This window comes from Danio rerio, chromosome 17 (genome assembly GCF_052040795.2).
Source record: "Danio rerio strain M-AB ecotype USA chromosome 17, GRCz13ab, whole genome shotgun sequence".
Taxonomy (NCBI): Eukaryota; Metazoa; Chordata; class Actinopteri; order Cypriniformes; family Danionidae; genus Danio; species Danio rerio.
Window position 1 is genome coordinate 48,135,880 of NC_141037.1, and position 19,742 is coordinate 48,155,621.

At 35.7% G+C, this 19,742-nt stretch overlaps 1 protein-coding gene across 2 annotated transcripts in view; it reads right to left on the reverse strand.

The window, feature by feature from the left end:
- The window catches only part of itpk1b (inositol-tetrakisphosphate 1-kinase b), a 106,212-nt gene that overhangs the window by 66,456 nt on the left and 20,014 nt on the right, over positions 1–19,742 (reverse strand). For both annotated transcript variants that reach the window (XM_087290993.1, XM_087290994.1), the window contains exon 3: positions 6,160–6,184. In XM_087290993.1, the coding sequence (XP_087147119.1) occupies positions 6,160–6,184 (25 nt within the window). The remainder of the gene's footprint in view (positions 1–6,159; positions 6,185–19,742) is intronic.

Here is a 19,742-nt window from a genome sequence, read left to right on the forward strand (position 1 = left end):
TATTGTCAGGCCGACAATTCCCATAATTCTGATAAGTAGCCCAAACTGTATGTCAACAAATGTAGTATTGTATATCTGCGCATCCCTATTTACGCTGACAGATCCGAGAGAAAGTGCGACAGCAGTAAAAAACAAATGCTGAAGTAAAACTTTAAAATCCTGAATCAATATTGGAGTTACTATGCTGGAGGAAGGATGACATCATGGCTGAAGTATTTCTTTTAGAAAATATTTCAGTCACGCAAAGCTTTGTAAAATTAGTTGCATTTAGAATGGGTTATATGCGCAGAATTGTTGTTCAGCCACTGAAATCTTCCAGCGATAGATTGATCTGACTATTTTCAGTTTCATAAGATCGATAATGTAGATTTTTATTAAGTTTAACAACAAAACATAAGAAAAAATCAGTATTCCGCCTAGCCTGCTTTACTGAGATAAAGTTGGTTTTATATTCACATTAGTTTATTTTTGAACATTGACAACCTGTGACGTCCTCCCGATATTGTTTACCATGCTACTCTGAATATTCGGACTGAAGTAGCATGTAAGTTTGGCTTTGTTATACATGTAATTCTTGCACCCCGCTAGCCAAACACTAAATATCCAGTAATCGCTTTAGGACAAAGCATGTGAGACAGAGAGACCAGCGATCTTTGCATGCATTAAATGTTGCACATTACGACAAGTTTTGCTTGCTAAACAACTGAAAACGTGCTAGATATAATACAGTTTTTTTTTCAGAATTGTAGTATTATAAAGTACTATAATGTTTTCTAACTGGCGAATGACAAGATCTGGATAGTCTACTGTCATCTTTTCGATGCGCATTTGTGATTTCAGGAGACGTGGCTTTGGACAGCAGGGGAGAGACTGTGTTTCAAAGATATTATGCTAATGGTTAGCATTTTTGCAGATCACCTACAGCACATTTTTATGGTTGAATGAAATTGAATGGTTTAAATCCCCGGTCACATCACATGATTTTGTCCGTTTCATACAATTACCTTGACGCAGGGTTTCTTGGGAAGTCGTAAACGAAAAAATGGGTGTCGTGCCACAAGATTCAATTGTTTCTTTTCTTGTAATATGGCTTAGTTTATGACAACCAAAACCATGTCTGTGACGCCTTACTAGACCACCGCAGAAATTAGGTCTAGCATGTTGAATATTTTCCCATCTTCATGAAGCGTTGTCACGTGAGTGACGCTGCACAAGGAGCACATTTCTCAGTTATATACACAGGTGCTGCCTTCAATCCGCAGGTCAGGTACTCAAAATACAGGCTGCATGGATGGGTCACGAGTGGATAAGCTTAATCATTGATTATGCAAACTTTAACTACTTTCTCTAAAATATTAAAGTGTTTTAAGCTATTTTATTTGACAGACTGTAATCTGAAAACATGTTCAGTGCTGCTAATACATTGTAAAAGCCTGTCTTGCTTATTGAAATTACTTGATTAAACTAATTGAATTGAAACTCACCAGCAATGGATGATTTTGTCATTAACAATGAAAACAGTTTAATATAGGATACGTTTAATATAGTAAATATTTCACTTTAATTTTATTTAAGCTAGATTTTATTTTATTTAACAAACCAGTTTGCGCTGAAGCATATAGTGGACTGGTTTTAAAAAACTTCACCTCAGATGTTAGTCATTACTCGTGTTTATCTAGAGGATAATATACAAAAAAAACATTCAAATTAAGATACAAATTATACCAAACAAAATTCAAATACAATTTTTTTTTTCCCCAAGAAAAATATGCAAATCATATTTTTGTTTAAGCCTGTCTACTCAACTGTGCAATGGCTGATTTGTTCCGCTCCATAGAAATCAAGGATTTAAATAATGCTTTTCTGTAATTGTTGTATCACAAACCTCTGTCATGTATTTGTTAATTGTTTTAATATGTCATTATTTTCTCTATAAATGTTTTTTTTCAGAATCCTTTAATAAAATAGTCAATATTATAAAAACTTTACTGTTATACTTTGAAACATTGTGCTTGCATTTTTTTGTGTGTAAAAGTATTCATTCCATTCACAGAAAGGAAATTTAAGCTGTATTTTACTGTAAAAACCCAAACCAAACAGTAGCAATTAATAATTTATTACATTCATGTTAAAACAAGAAGATTGTGTTGTATCCATTCAATAAATGTCAATAGAATACATACAATGATAGAATTTTCATTTTTAAAATAACTACCCCTTTAAGAATAAGAGACAACAGTGGAAGGAAGGTTCTGAAAAATATGTGTTCGAGTCAATGTGTGTGTGGTGAAAGCAATTCCAAGAAACTGGGCTATTAATTCACCAGAGATTCCTGCCTTTGTTTTTCCCACACTTAAATAAAGAGAAGTGAGGTCGTTCTCGAGGGACTGCTCAGTTTTTAGATATATTCATGCATTGATGTGACCCTGATTACACTGAATGTCAAAACCGCTCATGAAGCGATGACGCTGCTGAGAACTCGAAATGAGACAATTACATTTTTAAGATGTTACGTTGTTCTGAATTGCTGCTAGCGCAAGTCCTCATACTATTTTTGTTCAAACTTTGTGTTCTGCCAGAAAAGTGGTAATGAAACCTTTGGAGAAACTATGTTCTCCAAAAAAAAGTTGACCTTAAAAATCACAAAAGGCTCCTAAAGTTGTGGCGCTACACAACTTTAGGCTTCCAACACCCGCTTATAACACACAAGAAAGTTACTGGTGACTCGCACAAGCATGGATGGTTCAAGCAGCAGCTCCAGCTCTAGTAATGAAGAAATGATTATTGTTCACAAGAGCAATAAGCAGCTAAACGTTCATTTCGCCTCTGGGCATTTTCTTTAATGTGAGCTCGCATTGACAGTTTTGCTCTTGAGTGCCTCAAGTGCTGTTTACTGTAACTTCAGCAGCTCCGTGCACGTGAACAAAAGTGACAATCTGATTGGTGGAGAAGGTTTTGACTTGGCGCATCAAAACAAAAAACGAGCGTATGGCGTTTTTTTCAAATGACGCTTTTGCGCCTGACGTTTTGCACGTTGGTGTGCACAAACACTTTGACGGCCTTCATATAGTCATAAGGCGTTAAACGTCGACAGAAAACGCGAACAAAAAAACATCTTGGTGTGCACGGGCCTTTAGACACATGACACTCAATAGTTAACATAACCATTTAACATTAAGATCCAGGTCAGAGCTTCAAAAGGCTCTCATTCACTGTTGTCATTTGCTAAATTAAGGCAGGTTTTTGCTGTGGTCTCTCTGCGAAAGGAATGTTTTTAAGTCCTTGGGTTTGTTGAATGTTCAAATGTTAACATTAGCAGGCTTAGCCAAAACCAATGGGAACAATTTGGACCTCGCTATCAAAACAGTATCTCTAACAAAAACAAGCTAACCTTACTTTCCGCTCTCAAGTATAAACTGAACAGAACAAGACATAAATATTTTGTGTTTAGCACCTTTTTGCCACTAAACACCTGCTCAATTTCCTAGGAAATTAAGAAATGATGCCTCAGATACTGAAATTATCAACAGGCCCTGACCATTACATTCACGTATTCAGTTCATCTGTCCACTCAAATATGCAAACAACTGCATTCCCAACACATCTTTCCACTTCTACTGTAAGCTAATATTAAATTACACTATAAACCTTTCAAGACAGACCTACTCTAAAGTGCAGAGGTTCTTAGAGCTTGGTATATGCCAGAAGCCATAAGTATTAACTACTGGAAAATTAGTTTTCAATTGAAAAAAGTCTTTACATTTATCCAAAAAGAGAACATCTTTAATCTAATTAATAATTGAAAAAATAACCGGAGCAGGTGAATTGTCATAGCAGTAATGCTAACACAGCCAGTTATGCTACATGCAAAAGTAAGTGTATCTGTGAAAATTCTTTAAAAAGGCAGTAAAAGCACATGGTTCACAAAGCGTTTTACATCTTTTGAAGAAACAAAACAGATACTGTTAGCTTTTGTTTGAATTGTTTACGCATCAACAAAGAAGTCTCTCAGCAACCAAAGTGCAAGATATAAACAATGTTATGTAGAGCTAGCATTTGTTTTTCGTGTGCTGGTTTCCTGGTTATCAAATAGGAATATCATCTTTCATGGTTACGTATGTTTTTACAAATCTTTTAAAATAAATCAAACAAAATTTAATTTAATTTAATCAAAAAATTTTATAAAACAAAATTAAATTAAATAAAAAAGTAAATAAAACAAAATAAAATAAAATAAGAAATAATAGAACAAAACAAAAAATTAAACAGAACAAAACAAACAAAACAAAAAGAATTAAAAATAAAATTAGTTCAAGTTAGTTATAAGCAATTATAAATAAAAAAACAAAGCAAAACATTCCCATCTTTAAAAAGCCACCCAATTCCTCTGACATCTAAACCTCACTGGTTTTTACAACCAGACCCTGCATCATGTTTATGTGTTTTGGAAGAACTCATTGATATTTCTCATTTATTGAAGACTTGTTGACTTCCAAGATGGCAGACAAATTGTTGTGTTGTCAATTTTGACAATAATGTTCACATATCTATGGAAAATTCCAATATTTTGAATTTAACTAAATACATTGTGAAGAAACGGAGTACATACAGTTGAAGTCAGAATTATTAGCCCCCCTTTGAATTTTATTTTTTAAATATTTTCCAAATGATGTTTAACAAAGAAAGGACATTTTCACAGTATGTCTGATAGAGCTGCACGATTCTGGCTAAAATGAGAATTAGGATTTTTTGCCTAAAATAAAGATCACAATATTCTCACGTTTCTTTAGACATAAAATAAAGGTTAACATGAGTAGGCTATTGTTATTGTTATTCTCAAACATGTGGTAAAACAGCAATAGGTTTTGTGTAGCTGCACTGTTGGTTAAAAGGCTAAATTTTGTATAGACTTGGAATGGTGGACTTGAACAGACTTTAGATTTGTCCTGGTCATTAATGCTAATGAAGGAAATTCTGATGTTGAATTATTGTGTTTGAGACATATGCTAACAATCTGTAATTTCCCACTTAAAATCCGTCACTGACTTGATTTTCGTGAATACAGAAGACTGGGTGGGTATTTTTGCATTTCGGCCGGTTTTGGATACTTTTTGGGCTGGAATCAGTTAGCTACATCTGGCAACATGTGTGAGCTTTCGGTTTCATTTTCACTGCTATGAGCGGTTCACTTCTCTCGCGGCCCCCAAACAATCACATTGTGCCACAAACTGAATGTTATTTATAACATTATAACCTGTAATTCACTGTCTATGCAGGTTATGTTCACTAAAATAGACTTAATTCAGAGGTGCGCGCCTGCCCTCTCTGTGGTAACAGTTGACAGTCAGCTCACGTCACGTGTGATTTTGCAGTCGCAAATACATTTCATGAGGACAGAAATTACATTTTTAGGGTTAATTATACCTTATGAATACAGCATGTGACTTCTTCAACACCATGGAGGTGTCCACGTTGCTGAACAAAGTATGTAAACCAAGACTTGTGCAGCCACCATTGCTTCTCTCCTGAACTTGAAAATATGATTGACAGAATCGTAGAAATTCTGGATTAAGATCGTCTAGGGGGTCAAATCGAGATCGCAATCTTTTTACGATTAATTGTGCAGCTCTAATGTCTGATATTTTTTTCTTCTGGAGAAAGTCTTATTTTTTTTATTTCGCATAAAATAAAAGCAGTTTTTATTTTTTTTTTAAAACATTTTAAGCTTAAAATTATTAGCCCCTTAAGCTATATTTTTTAATAGTCTACAGAACAGACCATCATTATACAATAACTTGCCTAATTACCCTAACCTACCTAGTTAACCTAATTAACCTAGTTAAGCCTTTTAATGTCTCTATAAACTGTATAGAAGTGTCTCAAAAAATATCTAGTCAAATATTATTTGCTGTCATCATGGCAAAGAAAAAATAAATCAGTTATCAGACATGAGTTATCAAAACTATTATGATTGGAAATGTGTTGAAAAAAATCTTCTCTTCTTTAAAAAGAAATTGGAAAAAAAATAAACAGTGGAGCAAATAATGTAGGGGGGCTAATAATTTTAACTTCAACTGTACCTAAATCTGGGCACATTTTTTACACAATAAATATACCAATATAAACCATTCTTTTTGTGTTGAAATAAACTCCACTTACCGGAACAACTTCTATGCCTCTTTTCCTGTAAGAAAGAAACAAGGAAAGTAATGTTATTTCCTTTTTTACTTGTTTTCCAACATAAAAAGACAAGGAAAGGATATTAAATTCAACTTTTTCAATTCGAGATACCATCATAATGGACTGCATTACATTCTGACATGAAAATGAAACCTAGATAAAAATATCAGTTGCCTAGCAACACAAGAGTTGAGATCCAGAGATCCTGACGGGCTGTAGGAAGCGAATCAACACCACGGAAGCTCCTTTACACTCAAACCTGTCCAAAATCAGCCGTCAGCCTGCCTGTGCTGTCAACATCTTTACATTTAGACAGCACATAACAGAGAGCAAACGCTACAAAACAAAATGCCAGTCCAATGTCAGAATTCACCACAGTGTTTGCTATGTCACGTTCTGCACTAAAATTTAAGTTAAATACATCCTACAGTTCATGTATGATCCTTAAAACTGCCTGTGTAAAGAGGATCCAGCAGAAAGCAGCTGGCGGGAAAGCCCTCTGGATGATTTTAAGGGGTCACGAAAAAGCCAGGCAACTGTTGCCTCTTCTTACGTCAGATTATTCCAAAGCCAATGTCAAAATAATCACCAACTGCTTAAGCCGAAGAGTATTTATTATTCTGTCAGGAAACCTCAGGACTGAGTTTGTGAGAGTTACCAAGTCTCAAAGCATCTTTTGGGGACTTGTGGGTAAATTTGTTATAAGAGGAAGATGATTTTGATGGGAGATGGATTAAAATATATATATGGAAACAGGAAAAAAAATTCCAAAATGCCCTAGAGTTTCAAGTGGTTTCCACAGAGCACACAGAAAGCGATGGGTTAGTCAGAGAAACATGCCTCAACTCCTCTTGAATGTGAAGCATGTTGTAACCACAGTGTTAATCTAAACTTGTGCCAGAGGGTAAGAAAAAATGACACCTACTGTGAAAGGAAAGCATTTAAAGGGAAATTTATATTGACTGTACAAATCAAAGGTCCTTAGCTAATGCAGTCTGAACTAAGGAAAATGTCGACACTCCTTTAGAAAGTGACTGGAAGGATCATGTTGTTGTCCTAAATACTTTCCTACCTACTGAGAGCTTTCATTTCATTTTAAATTTTTTTGTCTGACAAATATGAAGAATTGAGATTAGCAAACTTTAGGCCTTGTTTGCACCTGATATTGATTGGTACCTTTCATGTACAAAACAACTTTTTGTGAGTGTTAGTGCTCAGTACAGCATATGAGTACTACTGAAGGCATCATTAGATAAGTAAGTATATATATTGTTATACAAGTATATATATTGTTTTTTACAGTACAATTATTTGCCCCCTTTTAATTTATTTTTCTTTTTGAAATATTTCCCAATAATGTTTAACAGAGCAAGTAAATGTTCACAGTATGCCTGATAATATTTCTTCATTTCTATTTTTTTCAATATTCTACAGAACAAACCATCGATATACAATAACTTGCCTAATTACCCTTTCTGCCTAGGCAACCTAATTACCTAGTTAAGCCTTTAAATGACACTTTAAGCTGTATAGAAGTGTCTTGAAAAATATCTAGTAAAATATTATTTACTGTCATCATGGCAAAGATAAAATAAATCAGTTAATAGAGATTAGTTATTAAAGGGCACCTATGGTAAAAAAAAATCTACCTTTCAAGCTGTTTGGACAGACATGTGTGTATATATAGTGTATAGACCGTCATATTGGGGTGATATAAACACCCAGTCTTTTTTTTTTTTTCAATTTAACAACATAAAAACGGTGGACCAATTGAAGCAGTTTTCAAACCGACCGCAACTTTACGTAGGAGAGCGGTCCCCCCGCCCACCAATATTGATTGACAGCCTCGCGTCATGATCATATCCTCAGTTTCTTGTTTCACATCCGCCATTTTCAGCATGTGAGTCAAAGCGATATCACTAAAAGGAACACCCTTGCTCTATTTTTAGATAAAAGGCTCATTGGGCTCAACACAAGATCAATATTCTCCACATTATCGCGAATTATTGGTTGTACCTTTTGCGTGGCGCGGCGTGTTCAGTATGTGTGTGGTTATCAGTCTCGGTGTACAAGCTCGGCACTTGTACACCCAGACTATACAAACTATACAAAGACACAAATGATTTTGTACTCTCTGCTTGGTCTGTGTCTGAGTTGTACATGTACGGCTGAATGCTGATTCTAGCTTAGCTTAGCTTCTCTCTCTATGACTGTCTGTCAGCCTGTCTGTCGCAAACACAGAGCGTGGGAGCTTTTGGCTCCGCCCCCTTGTTACGTTGGGTGGGAAGCCGAAAATAATTTTCATGTGAAGCAACACACCCCTAAAACAGCAAACTGTGTAAACGCCCCAACATGACACTTTTTAACACATTATAATAAAAACATCTGAGTAGTGTGTTGAATTGAACCTAAACTGGCACTAAGAAATTAAAATAAAATTTAAATTAATTTTAAATCATAAAAAAGAGGGTAAACTATGTAACCTTTAAAACTGTTAAGTTCAGAAATGTATTAAAATAAATCTTCTCTCTGTTAAACAGAAATTGGGGGAAAAATAAACAGGGGGGCTGATAATTCTGATTTTAACTGTAATTTCACTAAATGTCTTAACACTGGAACTGAAAGAATTCTTCAACAACTATAATGGCCATAGCAGCCATTCTGAACTTTCATCTGAAGTCTGGGATATACCAAGCCAACAGTCGACCACTGAGCTTCATCGGGCCACCTCTGGTCACCTCTGGTTGGATCGAGTTGGCCTGATTCAACATGTAGAATCAGCATCAGCTGAAGAGAGTGCTCTGATTGGTTATTCAGCAATGAATCAGAGCAGGAGAACGAAAACTGAAGTGACGTACACAAGTAAACAATTCATATCAAGAAACCAGCTGTAAATTCGATACATTTCTTATTTTAACAAACGATATGATATGGATTATTAGATTATCAGACATATTTGCATGAGTGAATCCCTCTGTGGTGACTGACAATTATTTCGATAATACTGACTGCTTTGTTTATGCGGATTTCATCTTTCGCTTTTTCATTTTTTGTGGATTTAGAAAACTGATTACTTTCGATTACTTAAGACACATCCTCTCACACAGACGCAGAATTCGAGCCGTCATTTCAGTCAGCTGTCGTCTGTTTGATGTGTTCACAAGTAGCTTTTTGGTCCTGGTGGAATCAACAGTGATCCAACAACACTGTTGGTTTTTATCTGTGTTAATTATTTTGGTCTTGGCTTGGTGTGTCCCAGCCCTAAGTACTGAACTGTGCTGAATTGAACTTTTGTCAGGTCATTTTTTCCCCCAAAATCTCAATATCAATATATATATATGTATTTATTTTTTTTGCTATATATAGCCCAGTGTTTCCCAAGCTATGTTCCTGAAGGCACCCTAACAGTACACATAGTCAACCTCTTCATAGTCAAACAGACCTGAATCAACAAATTAGAACATTAGAAGAGACTCCAAAAGCTAAAGTGAATGGGTCAGATAAAAGAGACATTGACAATTTGTACTGTTGGTGTGCCACCAGAAACGGATAGGAAAACACTGATATAGCCTATATTAGTGTATGAGTTACTAGACCTCCCCCGAAGGTGCAAACCTCACATTGTCCGACAAATAGAAAAGCAAGTTTTGAAAGATGTCTGAAGTACAGTTACGTTTTTGTTAGCAAAAAGTTGCTAGGCAACAGAGGCACATATATTCAAAGGAACAGGAAAAAGTAGTGGATGCTGAAATGCATGCAAATGTCTATTAAAGGTAGGAATACTCAGAAATGTTCTGTATTTGCTAGTTTCAATAAAATAGCAAATGTTAGAATATACAGATATTTAGGAAAAGGTCAGGATGTTATAGTCTTAAGAGTTTTATTTTAACAAAGTTAATCAAAAATGCTCCAACAGACCACCTTGATAGTTCTAGTGATAACTCCATCTGGAAATAATTGATTGGAATGATATTGTAGTGGAGTCCATGTGAAAAACACATACCAAACTTATTATAATCATAGTTAAAACATTTTTAGGTGAACTAACCCTTTTAGTTTTATTTTTATGTATAAGAGCACACAAAAATGCCATTAGACTAAAATCAGCCAATCAGCTTTGACTTGGGATGTGAGTTCAAACAATGTTCAAACAATCATTACTAAATAAATAAATAAATAGGAATAATAAGGAAAATTTATCTAACACAGGGCAGTAAAAACTAAATTTAGTTTTTTGAAAGCAAGTGAATTTTAGACGTAGCCAGGTCACAATGACAGATGAAGGCCATTGGATTTGAAAATACAGACGGTATGTGCAGCAAAGATAGCACTGGTTTTATTTTGTTATCTAAGTCAAGCATAATACTGCCAGAAGAAAACAAAACACGGTGAGCACAATCAAACGATTATTATGACTATGATATGAAAAAAGAAAGAAACAAAAAGTGTTTTAAAGCTCCAAGGCTTCCTCATAGACTATTAAGATTAATGTAAAGATGTCATTCATACCATAAGATGAAACTATTCAAGAAATTTTATAAAACATTCAGAGTTATCTTTTCAGAGTTTCTACAAGTTTCATCACAACAAATTTAAGACTTTTTAAGACCATTATGAGTGTAATTTCAGACTTTTATAGGGCAAAAAGCTAATAATTTTTGTAATAACCAGAGAATCAATTTTTTTTACACTGTATGCCAGTGTTTCTCAACCACGTTCCTGGAGGACCACCAACACTGCATGTTTTGGTTGTCTCCTTTGTCAAGCTATTATACACCAGTGTTTCTCAACCACGCTCCTGGAGGACCACCAACACTGCATGTTTTTGGATGTCTCCTTTGTTAGTCAAATCCATTACAGGTCTTTCAGTCTCTGCTAATAAACTGATGATCTTAATCAGGTGTAAGAGAAAGGAAAATGTGCAGAGCTGGTGGTCCTCCATGAACGTTGTTGAAAAATACTGCAATATGCAATTCTTTTAGCATTTAAAACTATTTTTTTTATTTTAACTTTAATATGCAGAAAACGCATTACAAAATTTTAGAGAATGTTGTACTTTTTTTGTATTAGCAATTAAATTACTTTCGTTCATGACAAAAAAACATGCTTGGCTTAACAAAACTTCCTTCCATACTTTTATTCAGAAATATTTGACCTTTTTTTATTATTATAAAGGAGAAAAAAAATCTGATCAGAGCAAAGTCTGAACAATTGTATGTGTGTGATTACAAGATAGCGTTCACGCTTCAGTAAGCGCATTCATATCACAGACATGGAACTGGTGATACAAGCATGTGTGGTTAAACCACTCACGCGTCTACATGCACCAACCGTAATCTCTCTGCCAACTTCCTTACAAATATGCTTGCATACACAAATCAATACTGCACCTGTCTAACAAACATCCAGCCATTTTAGCTCCACGGAGTATTGAACGGCACAAAAACGCACATCTGTCAATCGACTCAATCCTTTATCAGGACAGTTCAATGTTAAACGCAAGCTATTTGACGAGATTAATAACCGTTGTGTGAAATGTCTGAACGGGACAGGAAGGGGGTTGGAAACAGTGACCTCATTTCTTAGAGAGCGTAATCATGACCTTTCTAGACCTCTGTTTATCCCTGTAGCTGCAAGCGAGGACTGCTTATAACCTCTGCAGGGAATATTACAACAGTTAACTATTTGGGATGGGACACAAACACATGCACACCCATGTTAGCGGGCAAAATACTGGTGTTACCAAAAACACAATGCACTTCAGCCTTTTATTGGTTTGTGGTTACTGCTATGCTTCCAGTGTTGCTCTGGTTACAAACAAACTGAAACAGTTGCTAGGATAGCGTGTAACGTAGCCCACAATTTATTTGAGAAATGAAGACTGAAGATGAAGAGAGAGTTTGGGATATTACAGGCATCCCAGATGTCCTAAACGACCCACTATCCACTATACATCATTTGCTTATTTAATAATTTGACAACACTGTAAAATATTGGAAATCTCAAAATGAGAACTAATTTTTGCCCAAAAATATATAGAGTTTCACTGTTCTCATAGACAAGGACGTTCCTAAATTTTTACATTCAAACATCCATTCCAAAATACCGGTAAATTCTGGCATTATTAACCAGAAATGAGCTCTAAACGGCTGCACTTGTGTTTGTAAACATAATAGTAATGGCAGAAGCATGAACCGAGGCTTAATGTTTACACACTTGACTACATTACAAATAGACCAATTACCAACCTACGTCACACATGACGTCACACGGGTCCCCGGTTGCAGAAAATAGACAGGCTACAATGGGAAAGATGTCGTGTTTTGCGGTAGGATGCCAAATTCGAGTTCAAAAATAGAAAACTTAACTTTTACCATACACCACACACTGCTTTAATACCGACTGCAGACGTCTTTGGCTAAATGGGAGCTGAATGAAGTGAGGAGCCAATTAGAAATGCTGGACTCTGCAGTTCTCCTGTTATATCAGGTCAGTTCATGCTATGCTGAATCATACACATCACTCGTTTTTAATTACAGAAATGATTTCAGCAAAAACAGTTACATATGGTTAATTAAACTGCTGACACTGAATGCTAAGAATGAAACGTGAAAGTTTATTAAGGTAAACTTAGTTTTATATTATTTACACATTCATTCAGTGACAACTTGTGACACACTCATAATGTTTACCACGGCACTTTGAATATTCGGTCTGAAATAACCTGCAAGTGTGACTTGAAAACATCATTAACACTGTTTATTTGACTGTGAACAATGTTGTACTTTGTTAGTCATTGGCTGTTGCTAATATGATTTCGCTATTTAGAGTTTGTAAATAATATTTTTATGAAATTATATTATTAAGGAGAAAGTCTGAATGTGCGAATATAAAACCAACTTTACCTCTATGTGTAGGTTCACATACCCTGCCGAAGTTCACTGTCAGAATGCAGTCGTTTTGCGTGTTGGTGATTAATTACCCAGGGCTTGTATATCGTTAGCTCTGTCTGTTTCCTTGTGTTTGGCTAGGCGGAATCTCAGTGTTTAGCTCTTGAATCTGGTCATCATGGAGCAATATTTATTGCACATGACCTCAAAGAACAACATTGTTGGCATCCAAAGACTTGTAAACCTTTAACTTCTCTCTTGTAAAATCACTGAAGCTTCATTGAGATTGTATATTTCGGGCTGAATGCTTGGTCATTTCGTTTAATCCAATATTCATTGGGAGGGAGCTATCGCAAATGGAGCTGTCAGATGAACGTCGTTCACTTTAACGTTAAATTTGCTGAATCACTGTGCTTGTCACTGGGTGACAAGCTGTTATAATATGCTGTAAGCATTATGTAAATATTATATATAATATGTAAGTAATATATCTTATTTCTAAGACAACAACAAACTTTGCACCACATCTGATGTCATTCCCTCGCTGTAAATGCTGGGGCTCCCGGTTGCTTTCTGCCACCTCCCTGCGCGCGGATCCTGAATGTTTACAAACATGGTAATTGGTCTATTCTGTGGATAGATATTGAATATTGTGAACTACTTTGATAAATACAAGGAGGAACACTTTTGCATGTCGAGATGTACAGTATAATACATGTGTGTGCTGGCACTCACCGAAGCACTCCTTCACATGAACACGCGTCAAGCAACTGAAGCAGAGCTTTAAAGTAAACAAACAGCGGTTTATCATAAGCATTTCCACAGTTGGCATAAGGAAGGAACAAAGAAAAATTATCTGACTAACATCTAGCAACTAAATGTGTCTGGAAAAATATTCACAGGCTTTTATTTTCATAACCAGCACAGATGTGAATGCGTCTGAATGTTCTGATCGGCTATAGTAGATGTCTCACATCAGCATGTTCTAAACGTGAACGTGCTCTTTCTGGTTATTTTCCTTTTGCATTCACACAGACCAGCATTCCAGCACATTACCCGTAATGTTACAACTTGACTTTCCAGGAAAAATTGCTAGAGGGAATTTACTGGTATATTCAAAAATGGCCTGTTCAAACATGATCCCAATATTTCTGGAAAGCTCTATATGTGTGAAAGGGGCTTTTGTGACTAATTTTCACAAATTGTGAAGTATTTCTTTTATTGTTTTGCTGAGAAAATACACATAAATTCACACATCTATAATATTATACATTTTGAGCAAATTCTATTCGTAAATCTTAAAATCAATAATCAATACTGTTTTTACATGTAAAACTGCAAACAAAAATGAGCATTTAAACCGTGTCCTGAGGTCTTGATCACACTGAAACCACCTTTAGCAATCAGAGGCCTTTTTTAAATAGTTTTTTAATGGCCGTGGGCAATTTGCTTGCTGTTTATGCACCCTGCACGCCTCACTTTTTAACAGCCTACTGCACCTCGTGTTTTTGCAGTTGCATTATATGCACCTGCAGTTGAAAAAAAAGTGGTGTCTTTTCATTCACTGCAGATGACAGCAGTGTTTGTGTTGTCAAGGCAACCATAGACTTTTAAAAATAAAGACAGGTGGTCGCGTTTCGAGTTATACGAAGCTGACTTCACAAATGTTGAATATAACAATATTTCTAAGTATTAGGGTAACGCATGGGATTATAACCGGTTTCAAGGTTTATCGTGGTTTGGAAAAGTAAAAATTTTTCTTTTATATCGTTCCGAAGGTATCTGTAAATGTTTCTTATTTCTTTTTTTATGCTTTGAAAAGAAATCTGTATTTTTGAAACTATTAAAGTTAGAAGAAGCCAATGATTTTTTTAATTATTTAGCCTGACATGTTGTTCTAAAATATTATAAATGTTTCTTGAAATAAAATATATATTGTGTATAGAAACATGCTGTTCTAAAATATAATAAATGATTCTTGAAATAAAATATATATTGTGTGCAAAAGGTAAAAGTTCTTGCTTTTGACAAAGAAAAAAAAAGTTATTTTAGAGCAATAATGACAATACCCTAATACTGTAAAACTAAAGCCCATGTCTATTGCGCACTAAATCCAAAATTTTCTTCAATAATTTCTGCACGTTAAAAATAAATGAATTTGACCACGTGTTGTTTCATTTTCACACTGCCACTGAAACTTTTGTCTGTCATAAAAAATTTTTTTTTCGCTTTTCACATCTAAAAAATCATTTTAAGAGGTGTTTTAACAGTTCAGAGCCACCATACAAGTGAAAAGCTAAATACAAAATGCTGTCATTTGAGCTACAGATAACTTTATGACAAACACAGTGCATAAAGTAAGGTCAGAATGTGGCAGACAGTTGAGAACCCCTATATGCTGGATTCAGTGACTAGTGCACCTCTGCTGCCCTGCGGCTGTTTGGTGTGTGTGTGTGTCCATACATTTGATGACTTGCTCATAGACATTATAATAGAAAGCATAGTCTGCTTTCAGCCCATTGCTTCAACAGGTCAACATGTCCATTATCTATTATAATGTCAGTAGGTACTGCCAGTCTCTGTTCAGGATTTGTTTGCGTATGTAAATGTGTGAAGTATGACAAGCAATGTATCAAAATTTCACTGATATCCTAAAATAAACTTTGCATTTGTGGATAATCCAGTGCAGCATTTTGATAATAAGCTGAACTCTCCTTCCTCTCTATCAGTATTGAATGAACACAATATGCAGCCTATACCTCTTTATTTTTCTACTTTGGAGAAGAGAGAGGGAAACAAAGAATCACTGCTTAAATTGACTCTGAAACTGACTCCGCTGTTTTGTGTTTTTTGAGAATGGATTGATTAATACACATCGAACATAAGATACAATAAGAATACAAAAAAAAAACATATCTAAATCTTGGACTTCAGTGTGCAAAGACCTTTACAATTATAACAATATCAACAGCAACGTTCACACACAATACACAGCAGTTTCAGTTATTGCCTAGCAAAAAAAAATGCATCTTTTTGTCAACAAAAAGGGCAGTGTGGTGCGTCTCGCATTCTCAGAACAGAAACTAGCTTGATGTGATCGGTCTCATCTGACAAAAATATTACAGAAATCTGGGACAATTGCAAAAAATTTGCAAACTCCACAGAATTAAATTATGTTAGACGCACCTTACATACGCGCTAAACAATGCAGGTGAAACCAAGTTTACATACATTCTAAAAAAAGGAACATAACCATTTTTTTTTAAATGTCTGATTGTAAATCATACTAAACGTTTACTATTTTAGGTCCGTTAGGATTACCTAAATCATTTACATTTGCTAAATGCCAGAATAATTAGAGATTTTTTTTTGTTTTTTTGAGAATTTTTTCAACAGTTTACATGCACTTCCTTGGTATATTTTTGCTTTTAAACTGTATAACTTTGGTCAAATATTTTGAGTCTCCTTCCATAAACTTCTCACAATAGTTTGAAGGAATTTTGGCCTATTCCTCCTGATAGAATTGGTGTAACCAAAGTGGATTTGTAGGCTCTCTTGCTCACACAAGCTTTTTCAACTCTGCCCACAAATTTTCACAAATAGGATTGAGATCAGGGCTTTGTGATGGCCACTCCAAAACATTCAATATGTTGTCCTTAAAGCACATTTTAACTAATTTGGCAGTATACTTAGGGTCATGGTCTGTTTGGAAGACCCATTTGTGGCCAAGTTTTAATTTCCTAGCTGTTGACTTGAGATGTTGCTTCAGTATTTCTACATAATGTTCTTTCTTCATGATGCCATCTATGCTGTAAAGTGGACCAGTCCCTCCTGCAGCAAAACACAAGCGCCACAACATGTTGCTGCTGCCCCCATACTTCACAGTTGGGATGGTGTTCCTAGGCTTGTAAGCTTTCCCCTTTGTCCTCCAAATGTAACACTGGTCATTATGGCCAAACAGTTCTTCTTAGTTCAACAGTTCAATCTTAGTTCCATCAGACCAAAGGACATGTCTCCAAAAATTATTCTTTTTCCCAGTGTGATTTTGCGAATTGTAATCTGGCTTGTTTTGTTGATTCTGGCTTGTTGATTTTCCCATGTTGTCAACTTGTCACAGAAGGAAGCCATCTGTTTTAGGTTTTCCTTAAATACTATTCTACAGTTGAGCCTCCAATTTACTTAAATGTTGTCAATTAGCCAATCAGAAACTTCCAAAACCTTGACACCATCATCTGAGCTTTTTCAGAGCTGTAATAATCTTTTTGTATGTAAACTTGACTTTCAAGAAAAGTTATAATTTCTCAAAAAAATCTCACTCTAATTATTCTGCTATTACCATCTGACTTTTTTAAAAATGGTTATGTACCTTTATATACAGTTTATTTAAACTTCTGGTTTCAACTGTAAATATCTTGTCATCAATAAATAGATAGATCTTCAAAAACGTGCTGTATGTTATGGTCATTAAGGGTGTCACGATCCTCCAAATCCTCGATTCGATTACATTTTCGATTCTAAAGGCACGATTCGATTTGATTTTCGATCATGAATAATTAATTAATGATCAATTAATTATTTGTAGCCTACCGTTTAAACTACCTGACCTGCATGGTCTTTGTTTTACCCATAAACAAACCATACAGTAAATGAATAAAGGCAAGATACACACATAATTACCACCTGTCAATCACTTTTTCTGCGGGACTCGTGAATAGGCAGTGATCTGTGTCGTTATAATGGCGTCGGTAAAAAAAGACGCACAACCAACAGGAACCAGCCAACATTATCTGAGGTGTACGTTAAAATGACTAAGTACAAGTGAGTGAAAGATTGAAGCAGTCTACTGATGCTCTGACTGCCTGAACCCGCTGTCTCGAGCCCATGGCTGTGAGTGCGTCTGTGTCTGTGTGTGTCAGAGGTAGTGAGGAAGGAGGGCTGCCAATAAATGCTACACGCCACTGTGGATGTCAAATCGTTGTCGTTCTAAAATGCCATTTAAAAACAAAGACAGTGTAAACAGGGCCTGAGTGTGTACTTTTCGCGAGCGGATTTGCAACGGGGGCGGGCGAAGGATCGCGATGCCGGTGTTGTCTATCGAACGAACCCTAATACATACATAGCAGAGCTTGCAAAACTGTGTTTTTTTTTTTGTCAACAACATGAACGTTGTCAACATAACTCACTGGAAGTCCAAAATGCTTACACACCGGCGACTTCATTGAAAGAGGAGAGGATTTAAGCTCTGTCGACAGGTCTCCTGTATCTGCAGTTCAACAAGCCAGTTTTTTTTCCCGCTAGGCAAGCCAAGCTGACGTGACATGGGGTTGCCACGCCAGCATCGACGATTCTATTTTTTGATTCGATAATCGAAATTGGGCATTAATTTCGATCGATTTACACCCCTAATGGTCATACTAAAATAGGTAATAGAATTTTTCTGATCTAATTAAATCTAATTCAAGCAACAACAAGACAAAACAGTCTTTAAAACATTATGAATGACTGAAACATCAGCAGATATTCTGATTGTAATTTGCTGTCATCGTTTTCTACCCTTGTCTATTTTCTTGTATTTATTTTCAACTCTCTGAGGCACTACAGATTCACTTTTGGGTCGGCCCAGCCAATAGGATAACACCACCTGTGCATAAAAATAATGAGGCACCATCTAATTAGTCAAATTTGGATAAACTACCTACAGTATGGATGCATCACACTAATGTGTGGCAGTATGCACATAATATAATTATTATTATATACGCATTTATTGCAATATGAACCCTATCGGGTAACGTGGTGGTGCAGTAGGTAGTGCTGTCGCCTCACAGCAAGAAGGTCACTGGTTGAGCCTCGGCTAGGTCAGTTGGTGTTTCTGTGTGGAGTTTGCATGTTCTCCCTGCTTTCACGTGGGTTTCCTCCAGGTGCTCCCGTTTCCCCTACAGTCCCCTACAGACATGCGGTACAGGTAAATTGGGTAGGCTAAATTGTCCGTAATGTAATAGTGTGAATGAGTGTGTGTGGATGGAGCTGGAAGGGCATTCGCTGCATAGAACATATGCTAGATAAGTTGGCGGTTCATTCTACTGTGGCAAACCCAGATTAATAAAGGGTCTAAGCCAAAAAGAAAATGAATGAACGAACACTTTCTAAACAAAGCAAAAAGAGGATATGATGTCACAAAATGTGATGGCAACAAAAAACAAACCTGTTTTTTCTATTATAGTTGAATTGTTGCTCATTACAGATTAATGCCGTGTGAAACGGCTCTCCTTTCAGCAGATCTTTATTTGTGTGTGTGTGAGATGGAGGATTTCCTGGTACTGTTTTAACTGGTACTGTTTGACTAATTTATTAGCTCTACACGAGCTCTTAACTTATAAAAATTGCATCACATGTACACATATAGTATTGGTGCATTCAGCAAAGTGCAGTTCAGACAGTTCTGTTTCCAAATTTACATAATAAAAGACTTTATTTGCTTTGTATCTTTGCATTAAAGTGACCGTATCAATGCTAAGTAAACTAGGACTGGAAATATCATTGTAAGTATCTTTAGGCTCTAAATCAACAATAATCTAAAATAATTTACTGTGTTTTAAAATGACCATAATAACAATATTGTGTATCGTTTACATAATACTCAAAACACATTACCAACCAAATAGTTGCAAT